Genomic DNA, 22,658 nt, shown 5'->3' with positions numbered 1-22,658 from the left:
TTTATTTTTTAAATGCAATGAGAACAGACACTTTTACCCTGAAGTGGTTTGATTTTATTACAACTAAGACTCTAACTACTAAACTCTTATGATTCTATTGATAGTGTATGAAGCTTATTTTTAACTTTGATTTTTTAGGACTTTATCCCCAAACTGTTTAGTCCTATATAGTTACATCCGCGTACTTATAAGACCTAACCTGGATCTGTAACCTGTAATTCGTGTGTATTGTCGAAATCCGAGTTGCGTGGCTCGCAAATCTGTCGAGGCCAATTATTTGCGAATAGTCTGGTAATATCCTTGCATACATATATTGTACATAGTAATGCATATCATGAATGAATTTTAATGCCCAAGTAAAATGTGGGATATTGCACGATTAAAGTGATTAAACTTAACAAAATACAATTTTTCGAAAATCCTAAACATATAAACACTTACACGCAGTTTCACGAAGTTTGAGAAATTTTAAACACTATACGGCGCCGTGAATAGAGGTTAAGTATTATCAAAACTAAATTTCACACGATCATGATCCATTTCTAGATCACCATTGCGCGTCAAAGTTGAGTGATCAGTGGAATTTCAGAGTTGACCCACGAGGCGCATCATCGCGTTCGTTTATATAATATTATATTATATACACAGTGCACGTGGTAACGTGATGGACTTGAAATTTTTTAGAGGCTATAATTTAATTTTTCACAACTATACACCAAAACTCCAATGAAGGCATTTACTATTATATTTTTAACTCTACCTGTTGTAGTAAATACTAAAACACGAGTTAGTATTAAATCACGTATATTACCCATTAACCAATAATCAATACCAACCATCCCTTAAAGAGCTCAGGGTGGCCGACATTCAATTATAGCAGATACCCCCTTCGGCACGCCACTAACTATATACTTATAATTTAGTATCCGTTTAAGTATACAATAATTTATACGTATAATATTCCGTTTCATGTCATCGCCCGAGTGAACCGACCAAAAAATTGTGTCCGTAAAAATCTTTGTGTATACGCGAGAATACACTGCAATAACACATCTCGACATCACAACTGCAATTCCCACAGTGAAAGTTGATCTCTGTCCGTTTTGATGCTTTGGGCGACCTCACACATTTCACGCCGCAATACGGTCGTAAAAACGACGTCGTACGCGCGTATTATTATTACTGTTATTATTCGCAGCGTTTTATAATCTGTTCGTTTAATACTATATTAAATGTATATTTGCTTTGGCGGCATCTCTCCGTCATTCGACAACAACAGTCATTGAAAATCATAGCTTGAAATGAAAAGTGTAACGAATATTGTAATGCATCGCAGAGCCACCTCTGCTTAGCAATAATCGCCAACTGTTAAATGTTCGTCCGCCTGCACCGTCATACTCGTAAAACGTAAAATTATATTATAATTTATAATTATATCGTATGCGAACAAAGTACGTTTTACTTTGTTACAGACGTTAGGCATTTAGATAAAAATTAGAAGGGAGACGCAAAAGTATAAATAAAAATATGTATACCTAAGTATTTAAATAATAATCTATTAATATCTAATGATTATAGGATATAATTATAAGCAGTATATATAAATACTTTTTTATTTTAAGAATAGGATTCACTGTACTGTTATTTTTCATTTAATAATGATTTATTTAAATAATTATAATTTACGATATTTTCAAGAATCATATTTTTAAATACTTAGATTTTTTATGTAACTTAAGAGATGTCCTGTAGCGATACAAACTTTTTTTTCCTCAAAAGATTATCATACTATTTTTTATATGCAATATCTCTTTCTGCAAGAAACAGAGAGATTCTACCTATGAATGTCAAAATAATATAACACATTTTTTTTTTTTCAAATTGAATATTATTTTTATGTCGAATCATATCTTTATGGAAAAAAATGAATGCTGCCCGCAAGTGTAGTATTAAAAATTAATACTTGACCTTTTTCGAAACCGTTGCAAAGACTGTGTTTCTAGAACGTTAAATATTGTATTATTAACGTACTATCATTAAACATATTATAATATGGCAGTATATATCGTTATAATACGTATAAAGTAAAACGCTTCATAATATAATAATCTATATAATATAATACGATTTCACAACTTGCGATGTAGACCCTGGACGAAATTATATCATTATTGTTGTTGTTTGCCATCACCGCTATCCATGCGTATACAATGAAAAACTGTTTAATTGAAATTTGTCCGCGTGCGTTGTTTGTTTATTTTTTTTTTCAAAACGTCTATGTATGTGTAGATTACAACGATACTCCACAACGTGTTCGTATTAATTGGGCGTATAAATTGAAGAAAACTAATGACCATGGCCAAAATACGGACAATGTCCAGAATTTTATTTTGACCTTACGAGTCGTTAGAGATGATTTGTTTTTAATACGAATTTTATGGAGTATAAATTTACCAAAAAAAAAATGAGTTAAAAATTACAACTTATAGGCCATTGTAAATAGGGTAAAATAATTAATCAACTGTTGGTGATATCTCAATGCTACGAAAATCGTTAATAAAGTTATACGTTATACCAGACATCAATTTATTCATTTATAATATAAATGTTATACTACATTATGGACTAAATATATATTTTCAATGTGTATTAAATAATTGAATACGATTGGTGAGTTTCATTCATAAATACTCAATTAGTATCGGTAAATATTTAGTTAAATTCGTCTATATGGATATGTAATATGGTTAATTTTAATTGTATTCATTGAAAAATAGATTATTTTACAGTAACTATACATAAGCCTTTACATTATCATATCATTATACTGACTTCTGTACTAGATACAAATATATGATATAAAAGAGGATCTAAAAATCTTGACACGGTTTAACATTTTCGATGATGCATCATATACCTACGTCATTATACTTTTAATCGTCGGCGTATTTATTTTACCAAACATCCGGAGGCTGCGTTAGACCGGATTTATACGGACCTGTATACATCGCTACCTGTTCGGAGTGTATATCATTATAATTATGACAATAATAATAATTATCATTTGTTTGAAGATTATTATAATGCATTTGCACTAATGCACGAGGAGGTATGTTAATGTTTGTTTGTATACTCGTAGTGTATACGAACGCGATTACGACTTACGTTTAGGTGTGTTCGCATTAAAACATAATTATAACATATGTAATACAATTGTGAATGGACTATACAGGTACGAGAAATACGAGTGGATCTAATTGAATTGGCGCGTACAATGTACGGATGAGCCCGGGGCTCGGATGAAAGTCTAAACGTCAAAAACTGCAAAACGAGTACGGTGGGCGTAATGCTTTTAATAACTCGAGTTTGTTTCGATGTAGCAGCAGTAATACATACCATACTATAATATCGCGTTTTATATAGGCATAGCAGATGAACATTTAAAATATATTAGAAATCGCCACGTGGACGTGGTTAATATGTATTTTTAATCGTTTTTACAAAATAGCGACCGCGAACGTTTTTATATCGTTATACACTTACACGTATACCCATATTATCTTTAAACGCACGAGGATATCGGTTTTTAGATTTAATGTGATTTGTGAACCCGAAAGTCCCAATTTATTATTGTGACGCAATTTCACATACAGCCGACATAGTTCATTAAATTATTTACAGAGAAAAAAACAAAATATATAATGTAGTTTGTTGCAGAAAACGAAAACGTATTAAACAATTTAAGAAATATAGCTCATCATCTCTATCGATGTCTCTCATAAATTAAATGTTTGCATATTTAACCTAACCAAAAAACATTAAATAAAAATATAATTTTGTGAAATGAAATAATATTTAGTATGTCGATTGCATTGTGAAAGCTATGATTTATGATAAAAAAAAATCATCAAATCTCTTTAGTTTTCACATACGTACATGGTACATATTATATCAACACAGACCCCGCAAATTTCATCATGTTAATATTAACAACTCTAATACTATACCGTAATAACCATCGTGTGTATATTAAAGTGTATATGGACTGTGCAATTCGATGTATAAGCGTCCATTTTAATTTCAAAATATATATAAATAATGTGTGGGACCATTTATCATTATGCGCGTACTCGGCATATTATCCATAATTATGTGTGAAAATTAAAACATATCAAATGTGATATCAATTTCGATTGGGCAACATAATCTGAAAGAAGGGGGCGTATACTATATGAATTCTATTCATGCACACTTAAGCTTGTAATGAATAACTAAATTTGAACAAGACTCATTTACAAAACAAAATTATTAATATGTACCTACTTGGTTTTGGGCTTTTACTATTAGTATGTTTTCTCAGTGTTTACAGTGTTTTATTAAAAACTATAAGAAATTTAAAAGAATGACTAACTCTGTTTTCATATTCTGTCACAAATCTAGAAAAAAACTAGGTGAAACTTGTTAAGCACTTTTATTGTATTTAAAGCTCACTTCAGTAAAAAGTAAAATCTCATGACTATAACTAATTTCTTAAATACTTGATAAGTTTATATCGAATGTTTATTATTTAATAAACATCAAAAATCTAAAAATAAATATTTGAATAGAAAATCTCATTAAAAAAAAAAAAATGGTTCTTTATAATACAAAAAAAGTCGTTGTTGCACAAATAAAAAAAAAACGACTCTTCAAAATTCTGGTAAAAATGCACAGAGAATAAGCGTATAATTTATGCTTCATTCTTAGAATTTAGAAATCATAACATCCCGGAAATAAGAATAATTTATTCATTAAAGTATTAAACTCATTATAGGAATCTGGTCAATTTTTCAAACAGGTTAAACGCAAGACATTCAAAATGTTATACATTGAATAACTGAGATTTTATTTACCGACGTTTTTCTGTACTTTATCTTAATATGTGAATATATTTCTAAAAAAACATTCTATAGTGTCGACCATTCCTATATAGTATATTTTATGTCCGACTATTGCACTAACATAATAAACATATAATATATAGGTATATACCCAAAGTAATGTAAAATACCAGACTGTCAGAAATCATATTCTGCATTCGATACGAAAAGAAATTTTAGGCTTGGAAAACGTTTACCGTTAAATCGTATTTTGCTATTGCAATATTAATTTCACAACTCTAATACAATATTGTTATTAGGATCGGGATGCAACCTATCTATAAAACAATAATATTTATATATCGCGACAAAATAATGGACAGGTGTCCCAGGAGATCTCAAGATCAACACGTTTGATTTTTTTTTTCGGATTCGCGTTCACGTGCCAAAGAATTGTTAGATTATAAGCTATACTTGTATAATATATGTTTACCCGGTTAATATACTTACATATTCGCGCACAAGGTTTTTCATGGCATTTTTTTTTTTTGCGTTTCGTACCTCCACGAAATTCGCCCGCCGCCGAACAACCGGTTTCGCTCTGACATCTTTTATTCGATTTTTCTCTTTCTTTCAATAATATATTTTTATGTAAGCGGATCTGGGCGATTCCTGCCTGCCCATAAACGATCAAACGCGGTGCACGCGAGTCTAAGAAATATTATACAACGACAACAACAGAAATCAAATCGCGTAAAGCAAAACCGATATCGCATGTGCATTCTAACCCTTTCAAACCTTGGGGTATTAAGTTGCTACTCTGATTTCGAAACCCGCAGAAAAATCGTTAGGAAACGTAGTTTATGCTGCATACTCGTATAATATGTATATTATACTGTTGTATATACCTACGCCACCGTGATGAAACAGAGATTGCGCTACGTGGTTCTGCAGCGGGTGATGTGTATACCGGATACCACGTATGATGTGCAACTTTATTTCATCCTGATTATTGATAAAAGTTTTTTGTACTGTTGCATTGTTAATATTTATACTTATTTAATATTTTAGTATTCACAACATACATTATACATTTAAATCGATATAAAATATGCAAAAATGATACATTATTAATTATATTTTGCTCATTGAGATAAATTCATATTAAGTAAATAATAATTCAATAAACTGTTATATGCTTACCGAATTTTGAATACAATTGAACGATTTTTTGGGACACCGAGACATTATAACGATAAAAACTTGTTTTAAAAAGAAATTATACAATCCACTTTTGAATAGTGTAAACAATTTGTTTTACTGAAAATAATTTAAGACTTATATAATTATATTATAACTTTATAATATTATATAGATACTTGTAAAAAAATAAAAAACCTAAAAAGTTATTAAATAAATATATAGTAGTTATATCATTTATTATTTATGAACATTTTTCAATAAAACAATAAAGTTTATTCATTTTCTCAAAAATTTCTGGAAAGTGAATTAAGCCCACAGTGAAAAAATAACAAATGTCACACTCTAACCACATGAATTATAACTGACAGGTACATAATATTATATTACCATATTTTTAAACTAGTTTATAGCAACCAATTAATCAAAATATTTTCTAAATTTTTAATATTACTTTTTTATGACATATTGCGAAGTACAAATATAAATTAGATGTATTTAGGATATAGTAGGTTATAGCAATCACATACACATAAGACAAATTTTGAACACTAAAAATAAACTAATGTAAATAAATTGGTCATGTTTAGTTATTTATACCAAAATTAATTCTATACGGTCACAATTACAATATTTAAAATATTTGAACTAATTTAAATGTATCGAGTTTTGTTTTAAATATAATATAACATTAGTAAATTTATAATTATCACTTATAATACATATGACAAGTATATAATAAAATATATACTATGTATAATTATTGATTCGAATTTTATTAAAAACTAATAACATATAAAATATATAATTAATACCACTTAACATTTGATTTGTGCTAATGTGGCAGTATGTTTCACTTTAATGTTTGTTAAAATTTCGATTTATCTTTAATAAAAATAAAAATAAATATAAATGTGTGTATATATATATATATATATATATATATATATATATATATATTAGATATTTAACAGTACATTTCAACGATGAATATGAATATACGATTCTTGACGTCCTTCCAAGGACATTATTGGAGTGCAATAATGTAATCCATATGCTGTTACATCATTCTATGTAAATTTTGAATGTGAACTCCACTAAACAGGCTATAATCAAAACAAGTCTAGCTATGTAAGTATAATACATACACACATATATATTTATATATAATCTACTTTTTACAAAATAAATGAATGAATGATATTTGACGATATAATAATAATGCGTTATTAGAGACCAAATGTTTGTCAAATAGTCAATGATATTTGTTAATTTAGTGTTGTAAATTTGCCTTCAGTAATTCACTAAATTGATCAACGTATAGATCGCCAGTTACTCATGAACTATCGATTATGAAAAATAAATTTTAAAAAAAGCACAAGAAATTTGTGGAATTTTATCATAATTTATCCTTTGCTGACATAATAATGTGGTAAGCAAACTCGTATATATCGTATAATATAAGACAATTTAATAATATAATACAATGACAACGAAGAATATTTTTATACTATACATAACAGAACAACCGAGAGAGTTGTTGAAAACGTATAAAATATAAATAGATTTTTTTTGTCCATTTTTTTTTTTCTTCTCTCCATTCTCATTTTCCCCCATCAGTACGTGACTTGGTTGCGAGTTTTCTAATAGTGAATTGTTTCATATTTTTGTACACTGATTTATTAATATGTCGTATCGACGGCCGCGTATACATGATGTGTGCTGTGTATGATATGCGTTTATACATTTATACTTATACTAAAGCTGTGTATGTGTGTGTGTGTGTGTGTGTGTGTGTAAATTATCAACAGAAATCCCGATAGTACCACCCCGTCGCACTCACCTGCCAGTAGAAATGTCAGCAACATTGTGATCTCATTGGGCTTGGTGTCGTCGGCCGGATGTCCCTGGAACAATAAATTATTATCCGATTATTATAAATGGTCATACACAATATATATTATTTCGTTGCGTCATTGTGAATTGATATATAACGGAGTGTATACGGTGACGGGATTGAGTTGTCAATGCGTGTCGGTTACGTCCGTACGCACAACAATAAAAAGCTATAAATGATCTTTATTTAATATTTCGCTTTTGATTGATCTGTTTGAAATTGTTTGCTGAAATTTTTTCTCTCTCTTGCACGCACGTGCACGCCTCTTCTGTCTGTTTTCTACGCTACTCATTTTGTTCTCCTCTTCGTTATTCGTTTACTTACAAACCGAGGAGAATCAGAAAATAACTGCAGTGAAAATATCATAGTTGACAACTTCAGGGAAATTCATTAAATTGTACACATATAATTTTATCACGTTTTTTGTGCAGCAGGTAATTTTATTAAGAAAAATTATTACCGACGCAGACATTCACAAAACACAAGACTATTATAATATGACTGAAACTAGCACAAATTTGATTTTACCAACTACTACTAAACTAGGTACCTATAATCTATATACAAGATGGTTATTTTAGTAAACTTATGGGTCCTTGAAAAAATATTCCTTTTCTAGAAATATAGTTTTATATAGATAAGTTTTAATTCTTTAAAAAAAACATTTTCAATAATAATTTTATCATTAATTTTTACTTTTTTTGTACAGCATCACACATTTTTAATTTTATATTCTGGAGTATGATATTTTCTGAAAACCTCCTCTGCGCCATTCCATTACTTAGTTCATCTAAACTCTAAATACTTATTAAGTGAAAAATAATTAACTTCTCGTTCAATATTCTATTTCTATTTTAATTTATGTATTAAATTCTCAGAAAAATATTCCGTTTTAGAATATGAAGTTTCCATAAATATTTCCAAAATATTAATTCTTATATTGAAATTAATAAGTGTTCACTATTAAAAGAACTTTGCTGCATATAATTGATTATAGAATTCTATGAAAATATTTTAATACAAACATTCAGGATATTAAATCTACAACAATCAACTATAATTGGACACTGACCATGAGACAGCAAGAATCCTTAGCGTGAGAGAAATCAGAGATAGAACATTGTGACCAAAACAGCCAAAAAAAAAATACAAAATAATAAGAAGAACACCCTGAAAGATATAAAATTTCTTGAAATGAATATCGGTCCGTTTCTTATAATATCCTGAATATATTTTTATAATATACCTACAATATTACGATGTCGTATATACGTTTAGTATGGCTCTAGTGACACCCAACAAAATGCCCGATCGTTGAAGTCTCCAGTTTTCGCGTTATAAAAATGTAATTACATAACGGACCAGTATAATATCTTGACATTACCGGAACGATTGTATACAAGCAAAAAGAGTACATATTCTACCTATATATATATATATATAAGTATGCATGTACGGTTATTAAATCAACGAGATTCGATTAACTGCTGCAGATATAGAAGACTGTGTGTAAGTAACATGTATAACGTTATTTTCGCGTAGTCCGCGTATCATCGTGACTATATACTATATTATACAATACTATTATTGTATAAACGAATTATATTTCAAATCATTATTATTATTATTTATATTGTTATTGTTGTTGAACCCGACGCCCGAGTTGAGAAATCCAAATCGTCAACGTTGTTTGTTCATCGTGCCCGCGGCCTCGGCTAAATGTTAAGTCCTCTGCAGTAGTATAGACACATTTAATACGGATGTAATTAACAGACGTCGCCAACCAGTTATAGAGGTATACGCGGCCTATAATACTGCTATAATATTAAATACCGCTGTTATAATATCGGCTGCCACCGCTCGGAACGCGAAGCGTCTCAAATCGTTAGATTACCGAATACATACACGATTTTACACATGTACGCGACTTAACATTGCTACGCGTACATATAATTATATTACATCGTACAGAAGTATGTATCCGCAGATTTTCACTGGATGACGATATAGGTATAGGTACTTGTCGCGACGCGTCCTTGACGATCATTGAACTGACAGCTGCAGTGGCCCTCAGTTATGTAAAATTATATAAATCGATACGCGATGATAAAAATAACGTATAAATGTGTAACACTGCAACACGTTCGGTTGTTCTCGAGCACAAAATTATATTTTATTTCGATTTCGATCGCTATCCACCCGTGGTGACGTATACGAATATTTAGAAGATCGCATTACACGCCAATCGTTAACGCATATATTTTATGCATATCGCCCTTAATCGTCGCCCCCTTACCCCACGATTTGTGATGAAATCATCTGCGGGTATGTAGCCCGATTTCGAACTTGACCTATATGTCTTACCGCGGCCTCACTTTTTTACCAACCCCGGGGCCGGAGGATTCGCCACGGCTTTGATAATATTTTGTCGACGACCAGACATATAGCACATAGTATATATTATATTATATATATATATATATATTATTATATTTTTTTATATAATATATACCTATACATATATAATATGGTATTACACACGCCTCAGACGGCCGGATCGGTCGTGACCCATTCGGTGTACCAAACGCGGCAGAAGAAAGTTTTCGCTGCGAATCGTCACGTTGATGATTTATGGACAGGTTTTCGCGGAGAATCCTAATTATATGTATCGACCTGTCATGACTCAAACGCGGGCACAACGTGCACCGATCCCCGGCGAGTCCGTGCGGGGTCCACGCCGCGCCGGCAGAAGACTCTAAAGCCCTTATTATAAAATATATTATCGTAATGTCATAATAATTATTATTCATCATCTGCAACGTGGTAAAAGGCGCACGGGTATAATATGCTCGTAACGTCCTGAACACGCAGGTGGCCAAGATAGTTGCAGTTATTATATTATACGATACGATCACTTTGTGTGAGAAAAACGACGAAGCGGTATTATACCTATGCTATTATAGATAATACCGACTGTGTATTACGCAGACAACTACGCGTATACAATTAGATTCGTTTATAATAAAATAAATACCGCAATGAGTATATTATCATATCGTGTACAGTGTGTGTATATAGGTGCATACTATAAAATGACATCGCTGCATCCGGTTTGGTCGAAATAATACACTGTTGAAATCCAAATATTTTCAACAATTTTTCAAATTAAAATATTACAACACAAACTTTGTAGAGTAAACGATATATCCTGTTGATAAATAAGACAAGTTTTGGTTCAGCGGTGTTTAGTTATCGTATTTTTTTTTCAATGTGTTAATGGGTATTTTCTTAATCGACATAGACTTACACCGATTACATCTATGCAGTGAGCTATACTATTCGAGACAAATTAAAAATCGATTAAGTCTATACTTAAGCGTATTGTGAAATCATACAATTCATTTTTATACAAGCAAACTGAAACTCATTTTGAAGCGATCATTTTAATAATATGTTTAAAAGACAAAAGTTATAGAAAAATGTTAAAAATCGTTAAACCTATAATATATATAGTCACTGCAAGACAAATTCACTTGTGTCAAATTTATTATATATTGCAACATTTACATCCAAACACTCACTTAACTATAAACAATTTAATTTTTTTGTTATTAATTTATAACAATAATATTAATGACCAGGTTATAGGTATTTATTATATTATATTTTTAATTACATTTTTATTGAAAATAGATAGGTTACACCAATAGCATTGGCCACACTCATTCTGGTCTACAGACTTTAGGTTGTAACCACAGTAGTTATAAGTTGTATTTTTATATATGATATGGTAAAAAATTTTAAAAATACCATTTTTGATATATAAAAACTGACAACTGCGTACACGATTTTGTTATGTTATACTTCAATTATTATGTCATATACTTTTTAATAATATTATATAGAAATAAAATCGAATATTTGAATACATATTGGTATGTGCAGCAAAAATCCTAATTTTACGGCTATTGTAAACAGTTTTTCAACAAGACTATTGCTATGTATAATGCTATGCCTATATAAGTATAATATTTTACCAAGTTGAATAAATTTCCGTGTACACATTCTATTTTAATGTTGTATAACAAATAAGTAAATATTTTAAAAACGTAATGATAGAGTTATAAAAAAAATTGTAGACAATTATTGTGTTATTAATTTGTGTATATAAATACATCTTATCTAATAATTTAACTTAAATTAACTTAATAATTATTATAACTTAAAAACAATTGCACTTAAACTTTTTAGGTATAAGTTGATTTTTCATTATTATCAATGAAATGTTTTTATTAAATTTAATAGTAATTAATTTTTCTAAATCAATAAGTCGTAAATTTCTCATAATAATTATACGTTACATTAATACATTTTTGTTTCTATAAATATGTCATGTATCTGTATGATTGTGAATCAAAAATATTAATATTCTAAACTATGAAATCATAAGATAAGCATATTTAAGTAAATTATTTAATCGTTATAATAAATTTTGTTAACTAAAATGATTTTTTATAGTTATACAATTTGTAAAACTGTATAGATACTATTATGAAACCAGTTAGACTTATTCTACCCGTCATAATTTCTATTTGCCCTATCATTAATTTAAGAACATAAACATAATATCATCACGTTTTCTCTTCGGACATATTTCATTAATTATATCATGTACATCGATTATACATTCTTCTAAAATAATTATGTCAAATCAGAACAATTACGTAACAATGAAAAATTATTTTGATTTATCTACAATATTCAAATTTTCCGGCATATAACGTTTTTTTTTGGAGTTAATTTTACTCTTCTCCAATGTCATAATATACAATCGCGATTAGTTATAAATTCACAAATATGATTTTAAAAACTAGTACTTATCTAAGAAATTTTATAAAAAAAAAATTATAAAAACAAGATATATATATATATAATATATATAAGTATATACTTATAACTTTTTATTTTAAACCACTCGCTGTATCACAAAATATATAGGTAAATAAAAAAAAAAACGAGGAAGTCACTGTTGTATAGTAGGTTTCGAATGTACCTTATTATTGAGTAGATCACTGTCAATTTTAATTTAATAAGTAATAATAAATCATTGCATTCGAAAAATGATTCCCATAGTGGTGACAGAGTCATCTTCTGTTTATAAGGATATTTTATAATTTATTAATATCACTATATTAATAATTTAATTTTTTATTATTTAATATACTGTATGTTGAACTAATTTTTACTAAAAACATAATTATTATTAATTATATTATAATACTAAATTATATTTATATCATATTATCATATTATATATTACCTATTAATATATATATAACTTACAAGTCGTTGTCATAATGAGCCAATTACATCCAATTTTCTATCAAAAACTTAACCATTCATATAGGAATATTGAAGCGTAAATGCCATAAATTATAGAAAATTTGTGTATATTCATACGAACTTTATAATTAAAATTGTAAACAAAGATGTCTAAGGTGGTATATTTAAAAAATATATAATTTTTATTTTGCTAAAATCGTTAATGACAAAAGCTTTTATTATTTTAATTTAATTTTTACATTTCTTCAAAATGAATTTATACATACCGTATTACAATATTCTATAACGTAATCTAAACGATGATAAACACATACTATTACTACTAATTTTATGTCCACAGAAATAATAATATATTGTCACATAGCGCTACATCAAGGTTTGTTTTTCATAAACGTATAATACGCCGAAAACTAGTTTACCCAGATCAGTCGTATAAATTATTGGTCTTTATAACGATTATTGAGATACAATTCCTATTATAAAAATTTAAGAAAACAAATTTTCGAGGGCATCTTGTAGCATTTTTTCTATTGAATGAAATAACACAATGTTTAACATAAAAACATTGTTGTTGCATTACGTTATTACATTACAAAAGCCACAACAGTTGAATCTTTAAAAATTTAAATCAGCATTTTCATTTCCATTTGTACAGATAATACGATTTAAAATATTTAACCTTTTGGGCTGAATGAGTTTCTTTGCCGGGGAACATATTTTTGTAGACAGTGTACAATGAACTAGTGGTACTGTATAGCACTATAGCATATTAGCATTAATAATAAATAATACATTTTATTAGTATTATAATTATATTATATCGAGTATTTAATAACATATGATACATTTATTTTCATATAATATGTTGAACAGAACCAATAACAAATGGAACTCGACTTTTTTCAATTGATTTGAGTTGCTATTACTTTTTATATTAATAAATATTTATAAAAAAAAAAAGACTACAAGACGTCCTCGAAAATATTATTACTATAACTTTTAATTTGTATACAATGTATTTTATGTAGTTCAGAATCACTTTCAAATAATTTATGGCAGATCAGCGTGAACTTATATTTGCTTTATTACCCACAATTCGTATTAAAGATTTAAGTTTGTTGAAATCTTCCTCTATTGTGCTAATTTCATGTATACAAGTTCTTAATAATGAAAATTCAATGAAAATAGGTACTTTTAGTTTTCTTTATTGGGCTCACGCGTTTAAAATATACTTTAATGCTACCCCGTAATGTTAGAAATATTTTATCAATATAATTGGTGTAGGGTCTACTAAAGACAATTTCCAACTAACTATATACAAAATAAAAATGCTTACCGAGTCAGAGATCGGCATGTAAACATTCTTGATTTTCAATTTTTAAAAATGTATTAATTGTATACAATATGTATATTGTATGTATAATGTATTTTATTTTCATTTTCATTTAATGAGATAGTTCTCTAGAACCGGAGAATGGATTTGATTATTTGGGGTCTTGTTAGATTCACATTGGCTAGGAGAAGTGCAGTGAAGATTTTCAGAACTTTATCTTTTATAGTTAATTCACTACAGAGCTTCAAAAAATAAATTAAAACCTATTTTATGTTTTTCAGCTTTACAGCTTTGTAGTGAGTTAATGATTGAAGATAAAGTTCTGAAAATCTTCACAACACTTCTTCTAGCCATTGCGAATCTAACAAGACCCTAAATAACAAAATCCGTTCTCCAGTTTCGGTAATCTACCACACTAAATGAAAATCTATCAAAAAATAACTACTTTCTTAACTGTGAAAAATTAAATAATTTTTTTTGAAAATTTTTAATTTTACATTTTGTATCTAATTGATAATCCCTTTTTAATATATTTCCTATCATTATAAGTACATAATATGAAACAGATATTAATTCGAAGTTCGAACAAACTACAAAACCTGAAGTCTAAAAATAAGGAAATATTCATAAAAACAGAAATAGACAAATATAAAAATAACGAAATCAGTAGATTTAAATTTTTTTTAAATGTTTGTTATAAGTTTTTACATCAATAATAGAAAATAATAACTATAAAAAAAAAAATGTACGAATTAAAAAAAAACGATATACCTATATTTATTAAATTTATTTCACATTTTAACCAATTCGGATATATCCTTTGAAACAACCCGGGAACCAATTCGGACACTCCGATTTTTATCATTTTCCTATTTAACACAAATTCTTAAAATTTTAAAAATTCAGACTTTTTTCATTTCAATTACCATACTTACTTGATGAAAATCAAGAAAGTAAAAAATGTAGATAACAGTTATGCAATAAGTTTATAATTGTAATTATATTAAAAATAAACATAGCACTCAATAAATAACTACAGATTATAAATATCGAACAACGATCTACAATATTATTAAAAAATTCAATTCATCATGATATAATTGAACCGTACGTGAATTTGACTTAAGTATAAAGAATAAATTGATAATAAGATCAAATAGATAACAAATGGTGACAGCAGTTGGAATGGGTTAATATAGGAGAATACGTATAACTTCATAAGAAATAATGTAATATAAACATTGCATAAAGTTATTTCTCTTGAGATAAAATATAATTAAATATTAATAAGGTCACACATAAAAATTATGTACATTTTCTTACATCATAACTGTTCGGGTTATATACCAAGTACCTACAGACATATATATATATATTGTATACTATATGTAATATATCTTAAGTCTTAACTATATATTTACTATTGTTGTATTGTTTTCGTATTGATTTATCAATAAAATAATTTAATTGTATGCATATTAGTTATTACCTATTAATTATTAATTAAACTAATAAAGCTATTAAATAATTTCTTTTTTCTGCGGTGTTTATTATATTGTGTACCTACAAAGTGTATAATGCTGATTTTTAAAACGGTAGAAAAATAAAATTATAAATAGTTTCATGATTGTTTTTAATTAATAATAATTTATTTATACACTGTAAAATGATGGAAATAAATATTATAATTCACGAACAATTTATTCACTTATATATTAGTTTTATTCTTTTAATAACTATATGTATTTGTATTACAATAGAACATATTATTTATCAATTACCAGATCATCGACCTCATGTCATCCCACACGTCACATAGTATTATAATAATCATGATAATTAAAAAATACATCCTCGTCATTATATTCAAATATCGTTTAAACTGCAGCTTTGAGAACATCCTACGCATAATAATTAATAATATAGAAAACAAACAACAACACGAATACGTCCATCCATCCATGTGATACATAGACACTAGACAACTAGACAAATCCATGATAAATCCAAACAAAAGCAAAACAAACGATATCAAAATCATCATGCTGTAAATAACTAGATTGAGGAATGATAATAGTTATATTATTAATTATTATAAATTATAATACTTCGCGATTTATATTATCAAACCGCCATTACTAAATATATATTTTTTTAAATAACGTATTATTAAATAATATTTAGGTGTAGTGACATTGTATTCACAATGTTTGTGATTTAACAAGGGTAGCTTACTCGATTTTAAATTCCACTTTTTTCCAACGGTCCAGCCTTAAAAATTCGTTTGGTACCTCTGATAGTATCGGTGACATCATCAATATGCGAGTACTATAGCTTGTACCAGTTATTCTTTGGGTAATACTGAAGTACAGCAATTTATAATATTATAATTAATATTAAGTATTAAGTGATTATTATTATTCTGGTCAATATCTATCTAATTATTATGTTATTACTTATTATAATACACATTATATTTGGCGCGGAAAAGAGGCACATCGCGGCCGTCGATATAAACGATGATAAATTACTATTAATGCCAGAGCGCACGGCGCGATAACACGCGTTTGATTTTAATAATAATTAATATATTGAATTCAATTTTTACCATCGATCTCCGGTATCGACGCCAATGAACGCGTATATATACTTATATTTATTATATTATATAATGATTGATTGTAATTCAATAACGTGTAATAATGTAGTCGGCCGAAAGGTCAACGGCTCCTGCAGGGAATCCGGAAGGCGCTGTCCGTTCGCCTTCCTCCTGTCTGTCACTCTTCTGTTGCTGGCGAAGAGTTCAATTATTAAGCGTAAGTAACCGATACACCGCCGCCGACTATAGTTTATACGCCTATAATATGCGTAATATATACGTGTAGTTATAATACTTTGGTATAATGTATACCTACATGCGTACGTATATATGCATGTAGAAATCCGTGACGTTCGCTAAATTTCCATTCTCGATTTTGTTACAATATTACGCATTAAACACCGTACTCATGCGATACACATACAGACCCAAACACCTAATGTGTATTTAGACTTTTACACCTTTGGGCAACAGAAATATGAATTTACAATTTTTTTTTTTTTTTTGTTAAAATATTTATAAAAAAATAATTTAATTTCATCCAGCTTATTATACTTAAATGTAATTTTATGAGCTGGTTAAAATTAGCTGGCTACAGTCGATTAGCACTAAAGTTATACCTAGTCTCGCCCGGTGAAAGTTAAACTTTTCCGGAAAGTAGGTAGAGCAAGAATTATAAATAGCTAATCAGGAATTTACAGGAATTTAGCACTAATTATTCACATGAAAAAAATTGTGAAATTAAAAACTATTTTTTTGGAGGGGGGCAAAGTAACTTACGGAGTGGTGAGTATACCTCCAATGAAAAGTTAATAACATAGAATATTCCATTTTAGATTCTGAGTGGTTATTTCACTAATCTATTAACGTCGTTTTATGGTACATATCTGTCTTGACTAACTTATTTTTTAGTTAGTTATAATTTTAAGAAATATCTTAGAGTAAATAATAATATTAATATAAATAAATAATTATCTAATTTTTATATATGTGAATTATAAATTTAAGAAATTATTTTTATTTTTGTATCTATTTGTATTCTGTTATTGTAAATGTATTTAATTTGTAGATTCCAAGAAAGTAACTTTCTACTTTCAATACAAGCTTTATTTACAGAGATAGATAAACCATAGTTTTTTACAGAATATTTGTATCATCTGTATACTTTTTTATAAATGGTTATTTTATTTCAAAAAATAAATATATTATTGTGTAATAATCCGATTACGATGAATCAGATGACAAACTGTCTGTAATGATTACCAAATAAAGCGGCGGATAGTTAGAAATCTTAAAAAATTATTATCATTTGAGTCTATTGATTCTTGTCGTCAACGAAGGTACAGGAGAAATAATCGAAGAAATAAATACCTACTCAATGCTCATATTGGTGCAAATTACAAACACTATATAGAACTATAACTACAATAGTGCAAATTATACATGCCCTTTTTTTGGTGCAAGTTTATAGCTCCCTTAAAAATAACCGCTAAAGGCATCGTGAGACTTTGAACCCCCACCCAGCCTCTCCTTAAATTCGCCAGTATACCGTAAGTCTTACGGCGTAAGAAGAAAACAAAAATAACACTATTATACATATTTTACGCGTGTTATGATGTGGTGTAGCGCTATAATTAGTATAATGAAAAGTTTTTGTATAGTTAAACGAGTGATTAAAGTTAATATTTATATTTTAATATGATGCAACAACCGTGTAATAGATTCGCTTTCTTTTACATCGATATATTGTGTGCGATATGTCGTAGATACTGTTTATTTATTTATTTTTATTACGATTCATACCTTACATATTATGTACTCGTACAACCAGACGAACTTCAATCATCGTCGCGTAAATACTATAGAATGAGAGAACGACATTTCCACGATAATAAGAATTATTGATGTACTAGACACATAATTTGCTGTGCTGCTGCAGATAAGCGTGTAAGATATAAATTAACAACATTTAACTGTTTTATTTTCGTTTTTATTATATACGTATAAAACAAACGTGAATCTTGAAATTAACTAAAAAAAATATAAAATCATAATATATTCGAATTATTATAAGTGACTAAGTGATTATAATTTGTCTGAATAGAGTGTGTAAAATATTCAATTAAATATTTTATAGGTACATATTGCAAATACTTTAATTATTTTAATAACCACTTTAAATTATATAGTATGCAGCGATGTGTTATAATATAATCTTTTACATAAAATATATAATTCTTTAACTATTTTAGTACCTACTACTTAATATTATATTTTTTAAACTGGTAAACCATATTATAATTATATGTAAATTATAAAAGCTGCTTAATTACATCTCTCAAAGTAAATCTTATTATTTTATCAAAATGTTAATAGTTGAAAACTAATATTTAATGTAGGTACCTACCATAAATATGAATTACATAGTAACCATTAATCACCTTAAATATATTATTATCTCACTGGTTTAAAAAAAATCAATCTCCTTCAATTCTGTGGTATACCTACACCACAATATTTAAATTATGATTATTATTATTATTTGATAACTCGAAATTCTTAGTAAATCAATTGTGTTTTGTCTTCTCGAATCTGTATGTACCTATCGGGATTTTAATTTACGGATTATGTATAGTGTACACGTCGAACATTGAAATTGAATATGTTATTATTACTGTTATTTGTTACTATAGTGTATACATAATAGATTTGTATCTATAAAATATATTGAAATATACAGTATTAGTATAGATGTCAGACGAATAATCTTTAGTTGAAATGTATATCATCAATAAGTTATAAATAAGACTATCAGCAAACGATTTAATCTACTTTATTGGTACAATCTGATTAACATTTACCTCAGTACTCAGGTTTACTTAAACTTGTACATGCAATTATTAAGATAAATCTCGAATGAAAAATGTAGAAGACAGGTAGGTAAACATGATAGTCATACACAGAATGCGTTTTTTTTTAAAATAATTTTCACAAAAGTAAAAGCCCGCCAATTAAAATACAACGTAATATACATATTCCCATGGCAATTATATTTCAGACGCGGAGTAATCTTTAGATTATAGATCATCATTATTAGTATATAACTTTATAACTTTTAATTATAATATTACTGTACGTTTTAGAAAATACACAAATATCAAATATTTAAATTATTATGATTTCTCTCTGTTTTGTATAACATCGGGGTGTAAACATCGTTTATACTTCCGGTTATTGTTTCAATAATAATGCTATCCCTCGATAAAAAAAAAAATGTAAAGAAATATAGATCATTTCGTATGTTATAGCAGTATAGATAGTATACAAGAGTATAGTTTAATTCTATTATTATTAAAGTATACAATAAATTATAATTCAAATATACAGAATACAAGGAGAGTATTATTTAAAATTAGAAATCATATTTCCACTATTGATATTATACAACTATACCAGTATACCTACTGAATAAAATCAATTTATCTAGCAGCTGGTATATATAAATAATAATTAGATAAATATGATTTCATTTAAAATTCCACTCCAAACAACATAATATATATAATATATATTGCTTATTCATCCATAATTCATTAAAAATGTGTACTTCTTTTATTTTTAACAAATTGTAATGTTAGTGGGTTTATTGCATGAGTATAATAATAAATAGTTTAAGGTAATATGTTACTTAATAGCTATAAATTAGCATTAAGGTTGACACTTGACACCCAACTATACTTGGTTAATATATTTAATTAGTTTAATCATATGTATATGTGTATGATGTAACACTCTAAAAATGATAACATCAAAAATCTACATACATGATATTTTTCTCAAAAATATTAAATTTAAAACAAAAAGTTACGTTTTTAAGTTAAATATAACATTAGAATTTAAAAACTGAAACATGCGAATAACTTTAACATGAGTTAAACAAATCAATTAATTGTATTATTAATTAAAATAATATGAAAATTTGCCATAATAACAAAGTACTTAGATACCTAAATTTGTTATAAATTATTAAAATATTATCATGTTTAATGTTTATGTTGGATTGTTTAATATTAATTAACTACTTTTTTATACGATATAATATGTTTTAAAATGTACATGACTATTTCATATTCATAAATAGTTAATAAAGAACATTTGATTTTCGTTATTAAACCTTCAAATATAAATAATTTTTACTAAAATAAGTATAAAACTTACACTTTTAGGTATTAGAATATGATTTAAATTATTAGATAATTGTTTCTTAAATAGCTATACATTAATTTATTCACTATCAATTTAATGGTAATAATGATCACTTTGGTAATTTTAGTATTTATATTCATTACTAAATCGTAACAAAGTCTTTTTTTATTTTAATAGGTACCTTATAAGGTATGTTTATACCTTTAGTATAAACACACAAAACGTAAATACCTAGAATCCCAATCAATTAAAAAAATAATGGAAAAATCCTAAAACTCCTGAAAATATCGATAGTATAAAATGACTATGTGTAAAACCCATAAATATTGCAATACTTCAAAAAATATTTAACATGTTATGCAAATATACCAACCTTTCACGAAGTTAACGTCATTTGACCACTTTGATCCAAAATGGAAATCCGTCAAGTACAGACCGAATCACTGACATTAAAATTAAACAATATTTCCTTCATAATTTCGTAATCAAAAATAACAATAATTAAACAAATCGATAAATTTCAATAATAAAAAAAGATTAAACAAAAAAAAAACATTAGTAAATATTGATACTTATTTTATTATATATATCATAAATACGTGTTATCTATTTAACTATTTTTGTTTTCGAAAATCACGTAACTATTATTTAGAGACATCCACACGGGACCGACGATCTGAGCGCGTGCGACTCGGCGTGATCACTGGCGCGACGCCCTCAACTTGTTCTCTGCCGTGTTCACCGCAACCGACACAACAGACATACCGATTAGACGAAACATGTAGAGCCAGTGGGAGGATCACAGTAGTAGGGCCAGAAAGTGAGAGGACAAGAAAGTGTTCCTTTTTTTTTTTTTTACTTCTTATAGTACGTTAGCGGGATTTTTCGACTGTTCGATTATACACTGATGGGGATATATTATATTATATTGTGTAAGTATATACGCATGACGCGCGACTCTATTGATCTATTTAATTTAGCGCATTTTTATAAAATCATAATATACACGATAATGATGTCTTTAAGAAATTGTTAAATAAGAAAAATTCTAAACACCTATTATAGTTAAATATATTTAAGATGGTTCGATAAATAAATATAGATATTTACCTACTATGTAAAATATACTATTAAAACAATTCATTCAAGATAAAAAATTAAATTTAAAAAACAGCATTAGTCAAACACGGTATGAGATGAATGTTCAAAGAATTTAAAAAT

General features: G+C 27.6%; 1 protein-coding gene across 1 annotated transcript in view; it reads right to left on the bottom strand.

Moving 5' to 3' along the window:
* The window catches only part of LOC113549684 (RNA polymerase II degradation factor 1-like), a 53,675-nt gene extending 31,531 nt beyond the window's left edge, over positions 1-22,144 (bottom strand). The window contains 2 exon segments of the mRNA XM_026951090.1: positions 7,903-7,966; positions 21,811-22,144. Of these exon segments, the coding sequence (XP_026806891.1) occupies positions 7,903-7,927 (25 nt within the window). The 5' untranslated portion in view covers positions 7,928-7,966; positions 21,811-22,144.
* Between the last annotated feature and the right edge of the window lie 514 nt (positions 22,145-22,658).

Source organism: Rhopalosiphum maidis, chromosome 1 (genome assembly GCF_003676215.2).
Source record: "Rhopalosiphum maidis isolate BTI-1 chromosome 1, ASM367621v3, whole genome shotgun sequence".
Classification (NCBI taxonomy): domain Eukaryota; kingdom Metazoa; phylum Arthropoda; class Insecta; order Hemiptera; family Aphididae; genus Rhopalosiphum; species Rhopalosiphum maidis.
The sequence above is the reverse complement of the archived record's forward strand: the minus strand, read 5'-3'. Positions and strand labels throughout refer to the sequence as shown.